The sequence below is a fragment of the Chelonoidis abingdonii genome, chromosome 4 (assembly GCF_003597395.2).
Source record: "Chelonoidis abingdonii isolate Lonesome George chromosome 4, CheloAbing_2.0, whole genome shotgun sequence".
NCBI classification, from domain to species: Eukaryota; Metazoa; Chordata; order Testudines; family Testudinidae; genus Chelonoidis; species Chelonoidis abingdonii.
In genome coordinates, this window is record NC_133772.1 from 42139579 (window position 1) to 42158790 (window position 19212).

At 47.1% G+C, this 19212-nt stretch overlaps 1 protein-coding gene across 2 annotated transcripts; it reads right to left on the reverse strand.

Annotated features, from left to right (window-relative positions):
• Positions 1 to 210: 210 nt before the first annotated feature.
• On the reverse strand, positions 211 to 16888 carry LOC116819160 (cytosolic 5'-nucleotidase 1A-like). 2 transcript variants are annotated; one of them, XM_032770693.2, is made up of 7 exons: positions 16750 to 16888; positions 12871 to 12929; positions 9903 to 10070; positions 7793 to 7922; positions 6941 to 7063; positions 5212 to 5390; positions 211 to 2600 (listed from the first exon to the last, which is right to left on the reverse strand). In XM_032770693.2, the coding sequence occupies exons 2-7, from the start codon at positions 12913 to 12915 to the stop codon at positions 2298 to 2300; spliced, it is 948 nt and encodes a 315-aa protein (XP_032626584.1). In that variant the 5' UTR covers positions 12916 to 12929; positions 16750 to 16888; the 3' UTR covers positions 211 to 2297. The 2 variants fall into 2 exon arrangements, with proteins under 2 accessions (XP_032626584.1, XP_032626567.1); XM_032770676.2 differs by having other exon boundaries at positions 16676 to 16887.
• Positions 16889 to 19212: the final 2324 nt, after the last annotated feature.

Below are 19212 nucleotides of genomic sequence, written 5' to 3' on the forward strand. Positions count from 1 at the left end.
AAGATTGGTGCTGTGTATCTTCCAGTCCTTAGAACTTGCAAGGCAGAGAGCTGACACAGTGCCAGCTCCAAAAATCCACTCTCTCTGTCTCCCCCACGCTCCCTGTCACACTCCACCCCACCCCCCTCTTTTGAACTGCCAAGGCAGGGAGCTGTCACAGTGTCTGCTCCAAAAATCCGCTCTCTCTGTCTCCCCGAGGCTCCCTGTCACACTCCACCCCACCCCCCTCTTTTGAAAAGCACGTTGCAGCCACTTGAATGCTGGGATAGCTGCCCATAATGCACCACTCCCAACAGCGCTGCAAATCTTCAAATGTGGCCACACTGCAGCGATGGTGGCCACATTTGTGTGGCCTCACTGCAGTGCTTTCCCTACACAGCTGTATGAAGACAGCTGTGACTCCCAGTGCTGTACAGCTGTTAAGTGTAGCCATGGCCTAACACAGCTATCACTCTGAAATCTGTTTCAGTAAGGAGCAGCATGGTGGCCTCTGGTGGTGAATGTGCGCATAGACAAAAGGCCAAAATTCAGCCCTGGGAAAGAAACTGCAGGTTAGCAATTATAAATTAGGCTCCATCCTACTGCTTCCTGCCCATTAAAAAGAACCCCAAACATATCCAAAACTGCTCAAACCAGGCCTCAGATACACCAGCGCCAGCAAGAACAATGCCCCAGTGTAACCAGCTGCACCTGTTATAGCCAGCAAGAACAAAGGCTAATGTACACTTATTCCAGAAGAAACAAGGAATGTGTAATGCAGTGTGCTTAGAATAAGGCACTCAGCTAAGCCCTCTCCTACCCCAATACTCTGCTGTTATTTTTGAGTCTTCCTGCCCCTTTTGGAATAGTTTGCTGAGATCCAAGCACTAAAATCAAAGCACAGCTGCTGGCAAGAGCACACAGGAATTGGACTGCTAGATCATTACTGTAGCATCATACATGTAGGGCCAGATTCTCAGATACGTTGGCATAGTTCCTCCAGTCAAAGGAACTATCACAGATTTACACCAGCTGAGAAACTGGCCCATAATTTATAACTATATATATGTAAATACACACACACACAGAGGATATAACCCTAGTATCCTATGTATATTATGTCTATATGAGGGCTTTGCATCATATTTGTGCGCAGCTATAACCAACCCAGATTTAGTTCTTAAAAAAATTATTACTGGAAAATAACATTGGACGTGATTTGTCTTGGATCCTAAGTGTGAATGACCAGATATACCGTGGGGCTTGCCATTCTTACCCTGCTCTCAGCACAAACATACTCGAGATACTGCAAAAGCAGCTTTGCAGTGTTGTGCATTATACAATGACAGTGATTTGATCTTCCTGTGCCATTTAGAGGAGAGAGTAGAAGAGAGGCTGCGTGGCTGGCAGGAAAAGAGAGAGCGCTTGACATTAAATTAACTACTAGATATGATGGACTGGATTCTGATTTCACTTACCCTGGTATAATTCCACTGATTTCTGTGGAGTTACTCCTGATTTATACCAGTAGGAAATCAGAATCAGGCCCAGTACAAGACATACCTACAAACTAGAATCTATGAGAAGACAGAGCTCCTGGTTCCTGGCACTCAAATCTTGGGAGGCGCTGAGCATCTGAAACTCCTGCTGCAGTCAGTGGAAGCTGCAAGTGCTCACTAGCTGCTCAGCATCCCTCAGGATTTGGCCCCATATATCTAAAACATACACACTAAAAAAAATAGTTTCCTTTGAAAAAGCAGAAACCCCAACAAATGCAGCGTTTAGAGGGTTATTGGCATTTGAACAGCAGTACTTGCCCAAAACTCCTAAGCCAAACCCCCATGTCTGAGTGCAGCCTGAGCTTATATTGCCTGTTTCTTACAACAGTTACATGCTGTCTTCAGCTCACATGGTCTCATCACTAGAGCTGTGGTTTCAGTGCTTGTATGACACAAGTGGTGGAGCACATTATCCCTAGTGGCTGGAAGGGCTGCAGTCACTGAAGAGACGGCTAAGGCAGATCAAGAGATGGACTTAACTATTACGTTACATTTCAAGCATCCTTCCTTCCTGTGGATTTTTGGCCTTCTGTTGCCACATCCCTAAGATCAGATGGACCCTGTCTTTGGAACTAAGAGAGGGACCCAAGAGCAATAGATCCAGCACCACCTCAGCACACAGCATCTTCTCTCCCTCTCCCCTAAGCTTGCTTAGCACAGGTTTAGAAATCCTCCCTTATCCCTTCTGGCAGAAGCTTTGTCCTTGTGTTCTCCAATTGCCTGATCCTTGGAGGACCTTTGCCCCTTCATCCCTGCCCATCAGCAGTCACAGGGGACCAAGGCAGAGGGTATGCCAATATCTTGAGCCCCCTGGATGTTATGAAGGCCATCGTCAAAGAAGATGTGGGGTTGGATCTGGGAGAGGAGAGGGCCCTTGGGAGCCCCGTCCATGAAGAAGGCCTCATCAATCGCCAGCCCCCATTCCCGGAGGGTCTTGAGAGCACGGATGCCCATATTCCGGCCACTGCGGGCAGTCAATAAGTAGGTGCGAATAGGGGAATTCTCCTGGCTGAACTTCTTGCGCATCTTCCCAAGATGCATGGCAAATGCCTTCAATGGACCCTGGAAGGCACACAGGGATTAGAGGCTGAGAGTACACGAGGAGGCATTAATTTCACCTTTGCACAAAAATAGCCAGAAAAGAGAGATCAAGGAAGGTAACAGATTTTTTTAGATAAAGGAAACCCAGTGGTTTCCAATTTACCAATTTACCTCGATTTCAGTAAGGCATTTGATACTGTTCCACATGGGGAATTACTAGTTAAATTGGAAAAGATGGGGATCAATGTGAAAATTGAAAGGTGGATAAGGAACTGGTTAAAGGGGAGACTACAACGGGTCGTACTGAAAGGTGAACTGTTAGGCTGGAAGGAGGTTACTAGTGGAGTTCCTCAGGGATCAGTTTCGAGACCAATCTTCTTATTACTGACCTTGGCACAAAAAGTGGGAGTGTGCTAATAAAGTTTGTGGATGACACAAAGCTGGGAGGTGTTCCTAACAGGAGAAGGACTGGGATATCCTAGCAGGTTAGATCTGATGACTTGTAAACTGGTAATATACTAGGAATGACAATTTAAAGTGAAAAGTGCAAGGTTATGCATTTAGGGATTAATAACAAAAAATGGTAGTTTAAAGTGGGACACAATCAGTTGGATAACCAGAGGAAGAAGGACCTCGGAGGTTTGATTGATCAAGGATAACTATCGAGCTGCCAATGTGATATGGCACTGTTAAAAAAGCTAATGCGGTTTAGATGCACGCGAGTATTTAGCAAGATAAGGAGGTGTTAAGTACATATTGTACAAGGCAACTGGTGAGACCTCATCTGAATAACTGTGTTGAAGTGCTGGTCTGCCAATGTTAAGAAGGATGATTCAAACGGAACAGGTCGAGAGACAGGCTACTAACTAGGATGATTTGATAGGAATGAAAACCTGTCTATGAAAAGGAGATCGCAAGAGTTGCTTGTTAGCCTAACCAACAGAGAAGTTGATGGGGGATTATGCTTGCTCTTTATTAAATATATCTGAGGGCAAAAAATATTAGGAGTGAGGAGAGGATTATTTAGCTTATCCAATGTGGAGGACACAAGAACAAATGGATAAACGTCCAGTGTCCCAGTTTGATAGACCTTTGAAATAAAATAGACCAAAGGTTTCTAACATTAGAGGAGTGAAGTCTGGACAGGCTCCAAGGGAGTAGTGGGGGAAAAGACTATACTGGCTTATAAGACTGCTTGGATTTAAGTTTTATGGGGGGGAGGGGGTGGTTATGGACGGATAAGCTTAATTGTTCAATTAATTTGGCAATTGATCTTTGATTATCAGCCAGGTAAGATGCCCTAGTGGTCTGGGATGGATTGTTAGATGGGTGGGATCTGAGTTACTACAGAGAATTCTTTCCTGGGTGCTGGCTGGTGAGTCTTGCCCACATGCTCAGGGTTTAACTGATCGCCATATTTGGGGTCGGGAAGGAATTTTCCTCCAGAGCAGATTGGCGGAGGCCCTGGAGGTTTTTCGCCTTCCTCTGCAGCATGGGGCACGGATCACTTGCTGGAGGATTCTCTGCAGCTTGAGGTCTTCAAATCACAATTTGAAGACTTCAATAACTCAGACATAGGTTAAGGGTTTGTTATAGAGGTGGATGGGTGAGATTTTGTGGCCTGCATTGTGCAGAAGGTCAGACTAGATGATCATAATGGTCCCTTTTGACCTTAAAGTCTATGAGTCTAAGATGGAGCGATTTCTTACAGAGGGTAGGAATGTAGATTCCTTACAGCTGCAGATCTCACACTTTTCCAGTGTCTGAACCACAATTAACTAGCGGGATGGTCTCATGGACACTTCCCCACCCATCAATCATAAAACATCCCTGTAGCAATGACAGCCATTGCTTACATGGAAACGTGACTTTAGGAAAGTAGTTTATGCTTCGAATAGCATAAACCCATCATAAACCTGACTAGCATGTACCCACCTTTTAATGCCGCTTAGCAGCCAGAATCAAGAGGGAGCCAACACTGTGCCACAAGTCAGCTCTCCTGCGGCAAGTGGTCGGCAGAGCACCAGTGGTCTGTGAACTGTGCCACAGCGTGACCTGTGTAGCAGCACAGTGGGTTAGTGCTCTAACCCTTCACTTCTGAAGACTTGATGCAAACCCCAAGTAGATCAGAAATGGAAGTGAATGCTGTGGCCTTATCTCAGTCCCAAGTGAGCAGATGGACACATTCCAAAAGGCAGCACCACAAAAATAGGACCAGTTGATTGTGACAAAGGACCATGAATTTGCTAATAAAGGTTTGCAGACTGGGAAAAGGGTTAGAAATAGAGCAAATATTCACAGGCGGCTCATCTGTTTTCAGAGCAGGGCTAGTGTCACAAACCTCATCCACAGGAGAAGAGACCAATGGCCTGTTACAGCACTCACTGAAACCAACAGGGGACTCTTCAATGCCTTCAGTGGGGTGTTGAATCAGGCCAAAGCAGTCACTGTATAGGCCAGAGGCCACCCATGAATGTTGGTGCATATTCTGCTGCAAGGGGCTATTGGTGAAGCCCTAGCAGGAGGCCCCACTCACTGGTCACTGTGGGTGAGTGTAACACAACCAGACTGAGCAGGTTGGAAGCAAGTGTAGGGACTGGGAAGCCCATTAAGGCAGGGCAAGCTAACATACCTCTCCCATGGGCACGGCTTCCATTGCCCTCTCATACTCCAGAGCCCCCGACAGTCCCTTCTCTCGAAAAACCCGGTCTGTCTCATCTGAGAAGAGCACGGCATCCCCATCAAACACCACTCGCAGTTGGGTGCTGGGGGTCTGCACCTCCTGCTGGAAGATGAGAGCCGCTGACACTCCTGTGGGACAGAAAGAAGTGTCACTGCCTAGCTGAGAATGGGAACCAGAGAGATTGTGTCCACACTCTGGTGAGGGCCCCAGAGTACGAGTCCTGGCTGCCTGGTGATGCTGCTCGGCAGGGCACCCCCATGCGGCAGCCAGTGGAGCCACACAAAAACTTTGTGCTTGCATGCAATGGAGGACAGGTTGGGGAGCAGTCAGCATAGACATAGCTTCCTCCGGGAAATTGTTACAACCTCATCCAATGCCCACTGACATCCATGGAAAGACTGCCACTGACTTCAATGGGCTTTGGATCAGGCCCTCGCAGCTTCGGGTTCCCCAAGTGAAAAGAGATGATAGATCTCCAAATAGGGCTCATCTGGCAGAGCCGTTCTGGGGGTGGGAAGGAGAGGCAATGCTCAGATGTCACTGTTTGGAGATATCTCCATAGGTGCTGTCAGAAGCGTGGTTTGCTGCACCTATGCACCATGTACACCCAGCACTCTCCTGCCTGTGCTTACCCTACCCTGCCAAACACAGACACGCTCACTTGGTGCAGCTGGTGAAACTGGCTGGCTCCTCTACTATATTCTTCTATGCACCTGGCCTAATGCTGGCCCTCTTCCTGCACTGGAGAAAAGGCGTTCTCTGCCCACTCTCACATACTGGGATTATAGCCAGGAAATAGGTTTTAACCCAGGAATGTTATTCAATCAGACAGCTTTAGGGTTTTACTTCCCTGCAAAGAAAAGTTTTCTTGTTTAGACGTAAGTTGCTTGTGAATTGTGTTGTTTGCCTGAATGAAGGAACCTTGACAGCTGGGCAAAGGTCCCAGTCAAACCAGCAATGTTCATGAAAAAGAGACTCTGGGCCTGATTCCCCTTAAAGTCCTTGGAAAGACTCCTACTTCCTGATAGAGGTTAAGCACATGCTTATGTTCATCCCCATTCAGGAATGCACTTCAGCATATGCTTAATTTTAAGTGAATCACAGAAAGCAAATTTCCAATTTATAATGATAGTGCTCTGCAGACCTGATTCTAACCGTGACTCATTCAATCCAGGAGCAGGAACAGCTTGAATCTACAATGCTGGATGCTCGTAACGACCAACTTGTGACCAAATTCATGAGCAACAATTATTCACACAAACTGTTTGAAGTATAATTTAGAATAACGAATACATCTGAGAAAACCCATGGTCTGTTTGTGGGTATCTGATAAACAGAAAGAGACTAAACTCTTCAGCAACAGATGAATTATGAATTACTTGCCCACTTGCACCGGAGACCTGCTAGTTCATTTGACATGCACCATCAAAGAGTTACAAGCTGGTTACGTGTGACTTCTAGACACTGCCGAACTCTTAGGTTCTGAATTGTTTCCAGGCTGAGATGTAATGTGTCGAGATCCGCCCAGAACCACTTCTCTGAATCGAGTAAAAAACCCCTCTGAAAAAGCAAGCCTTGACAGAACTTCATCTTGGGGCTTATGCGGGGAGTCAGTGCAGGGCCCAAGTGTAAGAATGAAATCCCAGGCTGGCTGAGGGAGGAGAGGGAGAAAGCACACCTCGCTGAAGTGCATTGCACACGTCTGTCCTGTCGGCCGAGAGGAAGAGCTTGACATTATGGGATTTCAAGTACTGGGTGGAATCTTCATCGCTGACAAAGCAAAACCTGGAAATCTCCAAACCTTAACATCAGAAAAAGTAAATGAAATCAAATTAATACCTAGCTCTTACACAGCACTTCTCATACGTGGATCTCAATGTGTTTTGGAGACGAGGTCAATATCATTATCCCCACTTGATGGGAAAGCCCAGGCACTGAGAGGGAAATGACTTGCCCAAGATCACCCATCAAACCTGTGGCACAGCTGAAAAGCTATCTTTAATTTCTATTTCCAGCCTGCCTTGCGCTCCAGCCCACACACTGACATAGCTCTCCCTACATCTCCCGCCTTGGCCGACACACCCTAATACAATGTCCCTTTATGCAACTGATGTCATGACCCTGCCAGGACAACAGCTGCTCCAGATATCAGTGCAATACCCCCATCCTGCTGCCTTACACTTATGCAGGGACCCTCAGCACAGCCACCATTATCTTTCCTCCCCACATCAACACAATGTCCCTCACAATGTTAAATCTTCACTCCTTTTCTCCCACATTCATGCAACATCCTTCTCAGCATGCCAGCCATTTCCCGCAACACCCCCTTCACTTCATCCCCTTTTTGTGCTACCATCCCACACATAGGCTGGGTCCTTTCCCTTCCATACCACCTGTCCCCAGACTGTTGTGTATCCCCGCAGACCCACGTCCTCATCTATTTCACAGCAGTCTCTGGAGGACCGGATGACAGTTTTCCCCCATTCATTGAATGTGGGCTGACTGCAAATGAGAGGTGGGATCTCCTTACCATGGTGCTTAGCACTTTTGACGATGCGCATGCCACTCTCTGGGCTGTTGTTGGAGAGGATGATGACATCAAAGAGGCCCTTCTCCTCTGGGTTTCTCTCCAGGAGTTTCTCATTCACAAACTGCACAGCCTGGATGAAGCAGCCAGAGACACAACACTGTTTTACAATGGGCTGTTCTCTGAGTTGTATACTCACAAACGTACCCACAATCTACTGCCACACAATTTCCAGCACTCCTTCCCCGCATCCAGGAGACAGAATCACTCTTGCTGGTGTAGGGAAATGTAGAAGACAGTGGCCCTCTGCATCCAACAGGGAACCACTCAAAGAAGGGCAGACAAAAGCATTGCCATGTACTTTCCCTCAGGAATTCTGTTGTGGTGGGGATGGCTTTAACTTGCCCTAGGGCATTACAGGAGTCCTGCAGTGGATAGGCTAATAACAGCATGTCTCCTGATTGTTCTAGCCATGTCCCGTCCATGCAGAGCCCCTGGATGCAGAGGGGAGATTGCTGCCTTTCCACCACCAACAGCCCTGACCCTGGGCTTAAGCCAGAAGAGGCCAAATTTAACAGTGGGCTATTGGTTACCATAGTTACTCTCTCAGTAATTTGATTTTGGTACTTTAAGCCTCTGGTTAAACTGAAGTACTCCATCCCTTCTGGATTCCTTGGATCACAGCCCTCCTTTAAGGGTCTGGTACTCTCCTCTCCTCCCTCGGGTACAGCAGCAATGCCCCCTGCTCTGCTGCTCCCTCTGACTCAGTGGAGTTCATGCCCTCTCTCTTCTGCAAGGTCCAACCTTCAGGCCCTCGACAGAGAAGCAGGTGTCAGCTCCAACCACCAACTCTAGCCCCGCTTCACTTCCCCTTTCATGCCACTTCCTTAGCTCTGCAACAGGCACCCCCTCACTGGAGTGATTCACCCCACCCTCTGGCTGTCTTCTCTTGGGCCTCTTCCCAGGCCCCTGACCGGAGAGATCTGGAGCTCTTGCCCTTTTCCTAGTGTCTCTCTCTTTCTCCTAATGGGGAGACAAACAGCAAGTCTTATTCTCTCCCCAGTATCTCTCACAGTGATGAAAAGGGACCTCCTGCTAGCCTTGCCCCTTTCCCAGCATGTATTGCTGTGTGGCTCCAGCTCCCCTCAGCCATGGGAATTACAGCTCCCCAGATCCCTTATTCTGGGTCACATCCTTTTCCGTCAACACATGTCTGGCCTGAATTTAGCCTATTTTGTCTATTATACATGCACTAAATATATATAATTCAACTTGCCTACCCACTTTCAGAGGTCGCCAACCTCTGCTGGTGTCGTCTTCCCTCCAAATTGCTGCTGTGTCCTTGCTCAAGAAGTCACTTCATAGTGCTGATGTTGTTCTGTTTCTAACCTTCCCTCTTTCTAAGGGTAGGTTTCTAGGATGGTTGTGGTGAGGAAACTAGTGTCATTTGGAGTCTATAGTTTTCCTTGAATCCTTACAGTTTGTCTGCCATCCTGGATATGGCAGGAAGGCTGGTATTTATGCTTTAAACACTAAATAATTAAAAAAAAATACCACAGTGACGTGGTGCCATCCAAGTTGGCCACCGTCAGTTTTGGAATGGTGGCTGATGGTTTGTGTGTCTGCAATGTATCCCTCCACAAAACAGAACAACACACAACTCACGTGTATATTTCATTGTTCCAAATGAGGGCCAAGAGTCACACTCCTATGCATGTCTGAGGAAGGCACCTCACCTTGACTGCAGCAAAGACCACACCTTATACTGATAAGAGCTAAGGCTGGAAGCATCTTGACCTCACAAGAGCTGAGATCTCACCTGGCTATCGGCAAAGGCCCAGAACTTCAAAGGTATTTAGGTGTCTAAAACTCTCACTGATTTTAATGGGAGGTGGGCACCTAAATACCTTTGAGAATCTGGGCCGAAGCATCTCACCTGGAGGAAAGTAGAGGCCGTGCCTCACCATGAGTCAGGCATCACTCTTTGCTTTCGTCAGGGAGAGATGCCCCAGCCAAAGAGCACAAGGCTTGAAGGAACTGAAGGCTGAACTTTGCTATGTACCAAGTTTCACACACATCTTGATGAGAACGGGGGCCGCAGCTGGCGTCTCACCTGAATGAAAGCGAAGGCTGTACCTTGCTCCAAGGGCTTATCCTCATTGACTTGCTGATATTTCACATACTCTTCCTTGCCCTTTGTCAGGAACAGCTGATGCTCCTCCTCCAGGTTGAAGATGGCCCTGGTTGTCACGGCGATGACCAGCGCCTCATTTGGGTCTTTCTGCGGTGGGCAATGGGAGATCCAAAAAAGAAGAAAAGGGTGGATTTAAAGAAAGAGGTGGCAATGATCAATCAGGAGAGGGTACTGCAAATGAGCAGTGGGAGCTGCGGGTTCTGACGTCATCTCTCTTCTCCCACACATTTCCTAGGGTCTTAAATACAACCACCTGGGTGAGCCTTGCAATTGCCCACACCCCCTACCACAGGCAGCCAATCACTGGAGAGGTGGGGGCCGTTCAGTGCCAAGACTTGAGTAGGCACAGTGATTGACCACTTCCGTCCAGCCCACCTTTAAAGCACCACCAGTGTCATAGTGGTGCTATGAACCTTCCCTCACCTGTGGGTGTTGTCTGCGAGCTGGGGAGTGGACACACTGACAGTGCACTTCCCCAGTAAGTGGAGTCGCCCATTCAGAACCTAGATGGTGTGAAAATCTTACACATTACAGCAGCTGGGACAAAGTTTGTTTCAGGTAGAAGTTCTGGATGAACGGAGCTGTACACTGGGGTCAGACCAGGCAGGAACAGATGTGGGATAGGACCCCTATTCTACCAACAGCTCACTTGTTACATATATTCGTTGACCAGGATGAATTAAGGCAGGGGTAGGCAACCTATGGCATGCATGCCAAAAGCGGCACATGAGCTGATGTTCAGCTGCACTCACACTGCCTGGGTCCTGGCCACCAGTTCGGGAGGCTCTGCATTTTAATTTAGTTTTAAATGAAGCTTTTTAAACATTTTAAAAACCTTATTTACTTTACATACTGTCATAAACAGATAAGAAAAGTTAATAGCACAGAAGTACTTTATATCTCTTTGACTATAAAGGGTTAACAAGTTCAGTAGGCCTGGCTGTCACCTGACCAGAGAACTAATCAGGGGACAGGATACTTTCAAATCTTGAGGGAGGGAAGTTTTTGTGTGTGCTGTTAGTTTTTGGTTGTTGTTCACTCTGGGGGTCAGAGGGACCAGATGTGCAACACGTTTCTCTCAATCTCCCTGATACAGGTTCTTATAGATCCAAATAGTAAGTACTAGGTAATGGCGAGTTAGGCTTTGTTTGTTCTTTATTTGCAAATGTGCATTTGGCTGGAAGGAGTTTAATTGTGCATTTGGCTAGAAAGAGTTCAAATTTGTATTTTTGCTGAAAGGATTTAATTTGTACTTGAATACTTAGGCTGGAGGTATTCCCAGTGTCTATAGCTAAAGACTCTATTACCTATTCCATTTTAAATTTACAAAGATAATTTTTACTGTTTTTCTCTCTTTAATTAAAAGTTTCTGTTTAAGAACCTGATTGTTTTTTTTTTTATTCTGGTGTGAGACCCCAGAGGACAGGGTCTGGATTCACCAGGGAATGGTGGGGAGAAAGGAGGAAGAGGGAGAGAGAGGCTAATTTCTCTCTGTGTCAGGATACTGTCTCTCTCAGGGAGAGTCTGGGAGGGGGAGAGAGAGAGGGAGGAAGGTGCAGTTTCCTCTCTGTTTTGTGATTCAAGGAGTTTGAATCACAGTGATCTTCCAGGGTAACCAGGAGGGGAAGCCTGGGAGAGGCAACGGTGGGAAAAGGATTTACTTTCCTTGTGTTAAGATCCAGAGGATCTTGGTCTTGGGGTTCCCCAGCAGTTTTGGGGGGACCAGAGTGTACCAGGCACTGGAATTCCTGGTTGGTGGCAGCGCTACAGGTTCTAAGCTGGTAATCAAGCTTAGAGGAATTCATGCTGGTACCTCATCTCTTGGACGCTAAGGTTCAGAGTGGGGAATTATACCATGACACATACAACAATAGTTTATTATATATTATAGACTTATAGAAAGACACCTCATAAAAATGTTAAAATGTATTAATTTAAGGTTTTGCGTGCCAGTAGAGTGAATAAATGAAGACTCGGCACACCACTTCTGAAAGGTTGCCGACCCCTGAATTAAGGCATGACACTTGAGATTCAAACCCCACCATGGCAGCTGTGAGCTTTGGATAGCATGACATACGCTTGATTATTGCTGGCCCTGCACAATCTAGGGGAGAGAGGGACCTAGGGAGAGAGATGCACCCTGGGTCTATGATGTTCACTCTCAATCCCTCAGGTCACAAAAGACAGGGCAGGCAAAGGTTGGAGGTCACGGCCCTCCCAACTTGGCAGCATGCATTGCGTATACTGTTGTCTGTCTGCAACAGTTTTGGGCAGCTGCTCCGTAATTTTGGCTGATCTGGACACAGTATAGCCTCATTCCACTACTTGTGCAGAGCTGTAAATTCCATGAGGTGACACCATTCACGGTTTCCTGCCAACACAGATTAGCTTCACTGCACATCACCAGCCCCACCTCCCTTCACAGGCATTTTTCACCCCAGTTTGTCTCCACTCTTGCAAGAATAATAAAAAGTCAATAATATTCTTCATGGATGCTACCACTTGTGAATTTTCATTTTAGCCACTGCAAAGGCAGACTTTTCCAAATGAACCAGTCTCACCCTCTCTTTACATAACCAGTGGTTCAGTCCTGTGATGTTTCCCCACACAGTGCTCCTATAACTTCACTGGGAGCTGCAGCTGCTCAGCAGTTCTGAAAACCAATCTGCTTTTATTTAGGGGTCTGAAAAAAGGGATTCTTTAGTTCCCCTGGCATGAACATTTTGGCTCCAAAATTGAAATCAGTAGATTTCAGGAGTTCCTAGCTCCCATTACTGTGCTCACATCCCTAGACCTTGTTTCTCTTTGTTGGTGGATTTTGGAATATCACACTGAAGATAAGTGCTTGAAATATGAAATGTAAGTGGTCTAACAAATAACTTCTTACCTGTTTCACATTGGTGTTTATAACTGTGCTTTCAGCCTCTGCCATCTCCTATCTCCGACCTCAAACAACAGAAAATAAATTATTAAACTTTGACTACTGTGTTAGATCAAATTCAGACTCAGCAGAAGTTTTACTCTTTTCAAATTTTATTCAACAAGTGGCATGGCAATAGAGGATGCGTGGGAGGAGGGGCAGGCAGGATCATCCCCACTCCCCTCCAGATTTGCTGCTTGGCTTGTACAGGGCATCTCACACAGACTGAGCATGCTCAGTCACACTGTGGAAGCCACTGCCCTCACTCCGCCCTCCCCCACTATCAGCAGGCATGGGTTGCCTACAAAAGAATAAATGTTTGCTCTAACCATTTCAATCTAATCTGATCATTACAAAATTCATCTACATTGGCTCCTATTCAGCCAATGCCAGAGCTGATACTTATGAAGTCCAAGACTATAATAGGGTGCAAAAAAGAACTAGATAAATTCATGGAAGATAGGTCCATCAATGGCTATTAGCCAGGATGGGCAGGGATGGTGTCCCTAGCCTCTGTTTGCCAGAAGCTGGGAATGAGCGACAGGGGATGGATCACTTGATGATTACCTGTTCTGTTAATTCCTTCTGAGGCACCTGGCAATTGGTCACTGTCAGAAGACAGGATACTGGGCTAGACGGACTTTTGGTCTGACCCAGTATGGCCGTTCTTACGTTTTTGTAAGTATCAAAGCAGAGAGAAATTTTAAGAGGCTAATGTGGTGGTTTCGGGAATTTGGATGAAGGGTTCTTCCCATGCATACATAGCTAGTTACATGGTGTCTCTGGCTTGCAGAGGTTTAGATCATGGCATATTTTGGGGATTTCAATTTAGTGGTTGATACAACCCAAGTGGTTTGTGGGTTGTTTTATACGTTTGTTTGTGAATAAATCACAACTCCTCCATGCTTGAGCTCCACCCTAGCTGTGCAAATTCCCCTATAACTCCAGCTGGTGAATCACAGAAAATAACTTGCCAGGTATGAGGTACATTTAGGTCTACAATCAATGGTGGGCAAGGGGCAAATCTCTAGCTCAGTGGCTCTCAGACTACTGTACTCTTTTCAAGAGTCTGATTTGTCTTGTGTACCCAATGGCGCAGCAACATTTTTAACAGTGGGGATGCTGAAAGTCAGCCCTCTTACCTCTGTCCAGTCCCCAGAGCTGAGACTGGGAGCTAAGCCCAGGGTGCAAGGTGGCAGCCGGGATCCCGGACGCAGGGTGGCAGCAGAGACCCAGGTGTGCGAGTGGACAGCAGGGACCCCAGACATGGGGCCGGCAGCCAGAACCCCAGGCGCGTGGGTCCAACAGCCAAGACACCGGGCACGCAGGGCAGCAGCCTGGACCCTGGGCACGGGGCTGGCAGCCAGGAGCCCGGGGGGTGCTGTAGCACCCTTCGCACCCCTAGTTCCCATACCTATGTGTGTACTCCCAAGTTTCATCTCACTTAAAAACTCACAAAATCTGACATAAAAACACAAAAGTGTCACAGCACACTACTACTGAAAAATTGCTGACTTTCTCATTTCAACCACAGAATTATAAAGTAAATCAATTGGAATATAAATATTGTACCTACATTTCAGTGTAGAGTATACAGAGCGGTATAAACTAATCATTGTCTATGAAATTTTAGTTTGGACTGATTCTGCTAGTGCAATTTATGTAGCCTGTTGTAAAACTAGGTAAATATCTAGATGAGTTGATGTACCCCCTGGAAGACCTCTGAGTATCCCCAAGGGCAGGGCCGCCCAGAGGATTCAGGGAGCCTGGGGTCTTCGGCGGTGGGGAGCCCCTGCTTCGGCGGTATTTCAGCGGCAGGGGGTCCTTCTGCTCTGGGACCCGCCGCCAAAGTGCCCCGAAGACCTGTGGTGGGGCTCCCTGCCGCCGAATTACCGCTGAAGCGGGACTCGTTGCCAAAGTACTGGGTCTTTGGCAGCAATTCAGTGGCGGGGGTCCCTCGGAAGGACCCTCCGCCACTTAATTGCTGCCGAAGACCCGGAGTAGAAGCAGCTCCGGGGGCCCCGGCCCCGCAAGAGTTTTCCAGGGCCCCCGGAGCGAGTGAGGGATCCCACTCCAGGGGCCCTGAAAAACTCTCATGGGTGCCCCTGAGGAGTCCGGGGCAAATTGCCTCACTTGCCCATCCCCCCTCCCGGGCGGCCCTGCCCAAGGGTACATGTACCCGTCATTGAGAACCACTGCTCCAGCTTAACCAGAAAGGTACATTCTCTCAGGTACTGTGGATGCCGGAGGATACACATAACCCATTGGGTTGGCACACATGGTGATCGTGAACTGTACGTATGAGCAAGGCCGGCTTTACGCCAATTCCACTGATTCCCCGGAATTGGGCCCCATGCTGAAGAGGGCCCTACGCCTAAGGAGGCCCTGCTTTGGGGGTCTTCAGTGGCATTTCGGTGGCGGGGGGTTTGATCTGGGGGTATTCCGTGGCATTTCGGTGGCGGGGGGGTTGATCCGGGGGTATTCCATGGCATTTCAGCGGCTGGGGCGTCCTTCAGTGCCGCAAAAGACCCGGAGCGGACCCCTGCCGCCAAAATGCCACTGAAGCCCCGGACGGCCACTGAGTATTCCAATCGGGCCCCACGGGTCATAAAGCCGGCCCTTTGTATGAGTACCACTGTCCTCTAATAGATGGGATACAGCACACCAGCATAGGGGTATATCAAACAGCTCCAGCTCTTACAGCTCTTGGAGGAGACACCTCGGCTAAAGCCAAAGGCAGTGATTCCTATTCTCTATGCCTCATGTAAACAGCCACTGAAACCCAGTGTTTTGTGTGCACACCATGGATTGGTACAAGGCACATAGGCAAGAGCTGCCATTTTTGATGTTACAACAGCATGGGAGGCTGCTGAATGCTGGAGAGAGATGCCCGTTAGAAGTTGGATTTGTCCGTGCGCACGCATGCATTTGCTGGGGAATTCAATCAATCCTCCCATTATAATGTAGACAGAATATTGTTATAAACATGTAGCAGCAAGAGAGGTTTCCAACCACAGAGCTTCACCCAAACGGGCAACTTGGGTCTAACCACATCAGCTGAAAAGGAAAGAGAGATGAACCCAAAGAAATAGATCCATGTTCCCCTTCCAGCAGCTGAACTGAAGCAACAATAGGGCCCTTTAGGCCAAGTCTACATTTAAAAATTAGATTGACCCAGCTACATAGCTCAGGGCTGTGAAAAATATTGTGCCCTGTATGAAAAAGTTAGGTCGACCTACCCCTCATTGTAGACACAGCTAGATCAATGTAAAATCCTTTCTATCAATGTTGGACGTGTCTATATCACCGTGACACAGCTGCAGCACCCTAGCTGTGTCACTGTAACAGCTGTAGTGTAGTCATACCCTTAGCGTCTGTGATGTTTCTTTGTTTTTGCAAGTGATGTTGGGCTTTGCCTCTGCTCCCGTACCATCCTTGGTCTGACTGTTCTCCTACATAAAACCAAGTTTGCTTAGTTTCCATGTTCCTGTCCTACTACACACACACACAGGGGCACTGGAACAATTTTTATAGCAGAGGTGCTGAAAGTCACTGAACAAAGCTGTAACCCCCTTCCCTGTATATGATGGAAACCACTTCAAGCCGCAGCCCCAGAACCCCTAGTTCCAGCACTCCTGCACACACACACACACAAACACAGAGACCAGCTTGGAAACTAATTCATTCTTAATTGGGAAAAGCATCTTTCGTACAGACTGCCCTCAGGACAACATACAAGAGCTGTCTATAGACATATAAAAGCCAAACTCACTGTGTGTGCTCCCTCCAATCTCCAGTGCAGCTTGTCGCAGCAGCATCCAATTTTTTAAAAAAGAAACTACTTACTTCACCTTTTATATTTCCCATCCCCTGGCAGGAAGCAGAAAGGAATGTGGCAGTGCCAATGCTCAGAGAAGCCACCCAGTATGCTGGGATTCGTAGTCAATTCTGCAGCCTGCCATCCTCTCTGCCATGCAAACAGGAAGAGTTAGACTTCATGTCCCAGGTTGCGCAGCATGGCAGGCTGCCAGGTTGTGGGGAGAGGTTTTAATCTTTAGGGTGGATCTCAGAACACTCCTCTGGTAATGACAGGTTCTGGCCGCAGCCAGGCTACTAATGAAAAGACAGTGATAATCTCAGAATCAGAGTGCAACAGGGCTGCTCTGTTACTTTTCAGTGGTATGTTTGGTCATTCCTGCAATTCCTTCTGTTTTTAGATTCAGACCTATTTGTAACTCACTTTCAGCTCTTTCATTCCATGGCCCTTGAAAATGGAACTGTCATAATTTAGACCAATAAAAACATATATATTTAGATAGATATAGATATATACCCAAGAATACAAGTCTCTCTCTCTCTCTCTCTATATATATACACACACATACATACACAGACACACACAAATGGTGAGATTGTTGATTACTCAGGCATAGGGCTAACACAGAATAGGACTAGGATGCCAAGAAAAATTGTCTGTTCATTATGTGAAGATTTTAACATTTCCCACAATTATTTTTAACATTTTAAAATGGGGATAAAAATACTCTTCCTACCTCCCACACTGTTGGAGGTTTAAACCTCCTGTCCAGCAGAGCATGTGTTGAAGCATCTTGAAGTCAATGGGCCTACCCACATGCTTCAAGTTAAGCAGATGTTTGAGTGCTTTGCTAGATCAAGGCCTAGATGCCATAATTAGTGCTAAGTATCATTATTGAGTCTTTTTCTGAAATGTGTACAAGAACTAGACTCCAGCTGATGAATTGTTCTGTTACTCTGAGGTAGCTAATCTCTTCATCTGACCTGCTAAAAGAGTCTGTTAGAGTTTTTAAAACATTTTCCTTTTGAAAAATAAAGTAAAAGCCTTTTATCCTGCCATACTATTGGTATGACATGCACATTCTCTGCTGTATAGAAGCAGACCAGCTCTGTGTCCCAAGACATTACAGATCAGACTCAGATGGCCTTAATAAAGCTGGCAGCTATGCGGAAGTGTTTATGTCTTCATTAGAGGGTGGAGCAGATAAAACACTTGGGTGAGACTGCCTTCCATTGGCTGTAGGCTTTTAACCCTTTCATTTCAGGCTGTCTGACTGGGCTGTTTTCAGGCCGTACACAGCTGTGTAAAGACATACTCTCAGGTTTCAGGCTCACATATCAATCTTGATTCTTTCATTGAATAGCCCTTTCTCAGTTTCAATTATTACTTGCATCTGTGTCTGTTTCAGGGGCCATATCCTTCACTGAAATCAGCATAACTCCAGGGCAACCAATGAAGCTGTGCCTATGTACATCAGCTGGGACTCTGGCTCTGCATGTCATGTGCGAACCACTTGAGCATATTAGCCACAGTTTTTGAGTTCATAGGTTCTTTCATTATTGTTTTTATGAATAGCTCCCCCCTTCACTGGAGGAATCCTCAGGTTCTATCTTTAGCCCACCAAGCACCCTGAAAAGGGGTTGGGTTATTAGTTTCCATGTCCAAATGCTGGGCATGTTCTATACTCCTGCCAGCTCTCTCGTCACTGTGATATCACTCTTTGTTTGGCATGTTGAATCCTTTGCCATGTTATTTTTTGTAAGCTCTTGTGCACTTCCACAGGGTGGTTAATTGTATGGTGAAGGGGCGAGGCTGTGATAGAGGAGATCTGAGTTTAACACTTGGCTCTGCTACAAGCTTCCTGTGTTACTTCAGGTGAGTCATTAGATCTTCCTCTACCTCAGTTTCCCATCTGTAAAATGGGGAGAGTGATAACATTTCCCTACCTCATGGAGGGTGGCAGGGGGCAGCTCTAGACATTTCGCAGCCCCAAGCACTGTGGTGGGGGGCATTCTGCTGCTTGCCGGTCCCGCGGCTCTGGTGGACCTCCCACAGGCCGAAGACACCCTGCCTGCCGCCCTCCTGGGGACCGGCAGAGCTCCACCCCCCCCCCCGGCATGCCGCCCCAAGCACGCAGTTGGCATGCTGGGACCTGGAACCGCCCCTGGGGGGTGGGGGCAGGAGCATTCAATTGTTTGTGTTGTGCTCAGAGGTAGGTCTATAGTTAGAACGTTTACACAGTCACATGCTATGTTTGTCTATACATCTGTTTGTTCTGGTTCTTGGTTTATGAATATTGCCTATTCACACATCATGTCCACCCCCTTAAGTAGCCTTTCATTGCTGCACCCTAAAGCTATTTGACCGATATTGAGATAGTCTTCTAATATTCCAGATTCAAATCAGGGCCGCCCAGAGGCTTCAGGGGGCATGGGGCAAAGCAATTTCGGGGGCCCCTTCCATAAAAAAGTTGCAATACTGTAGAATACTAT

What these genes read in the sequence shown, in the direction of transcription:
- LOC116819160 (XM_032770693.2), bottom strand. Translation starts at nt 12,915, where the DNA reads ATGGCAGAGGCTGAAAGCACAGTTATAAACACCAATGTGAAACAG. An exon ending in GTGCAATGCACTTCAGCGAG is followed by an intron (nt 5,391 to 6,940) that starts GTGTGCTTTCTC and finishes TCTGTCCCACAG; the next exon opens with GAGTGTCAGCGGCTCTCATC. An exon ending in AAGCCGTGCCCATGGGAGAG is followed by an intron (nt 2,601 to 5,211) that starts GTATGTTAGCTT and finishes TGTGCCTTCCAG; the next exon opens with GGTCCATTGAAGGCATTTGC.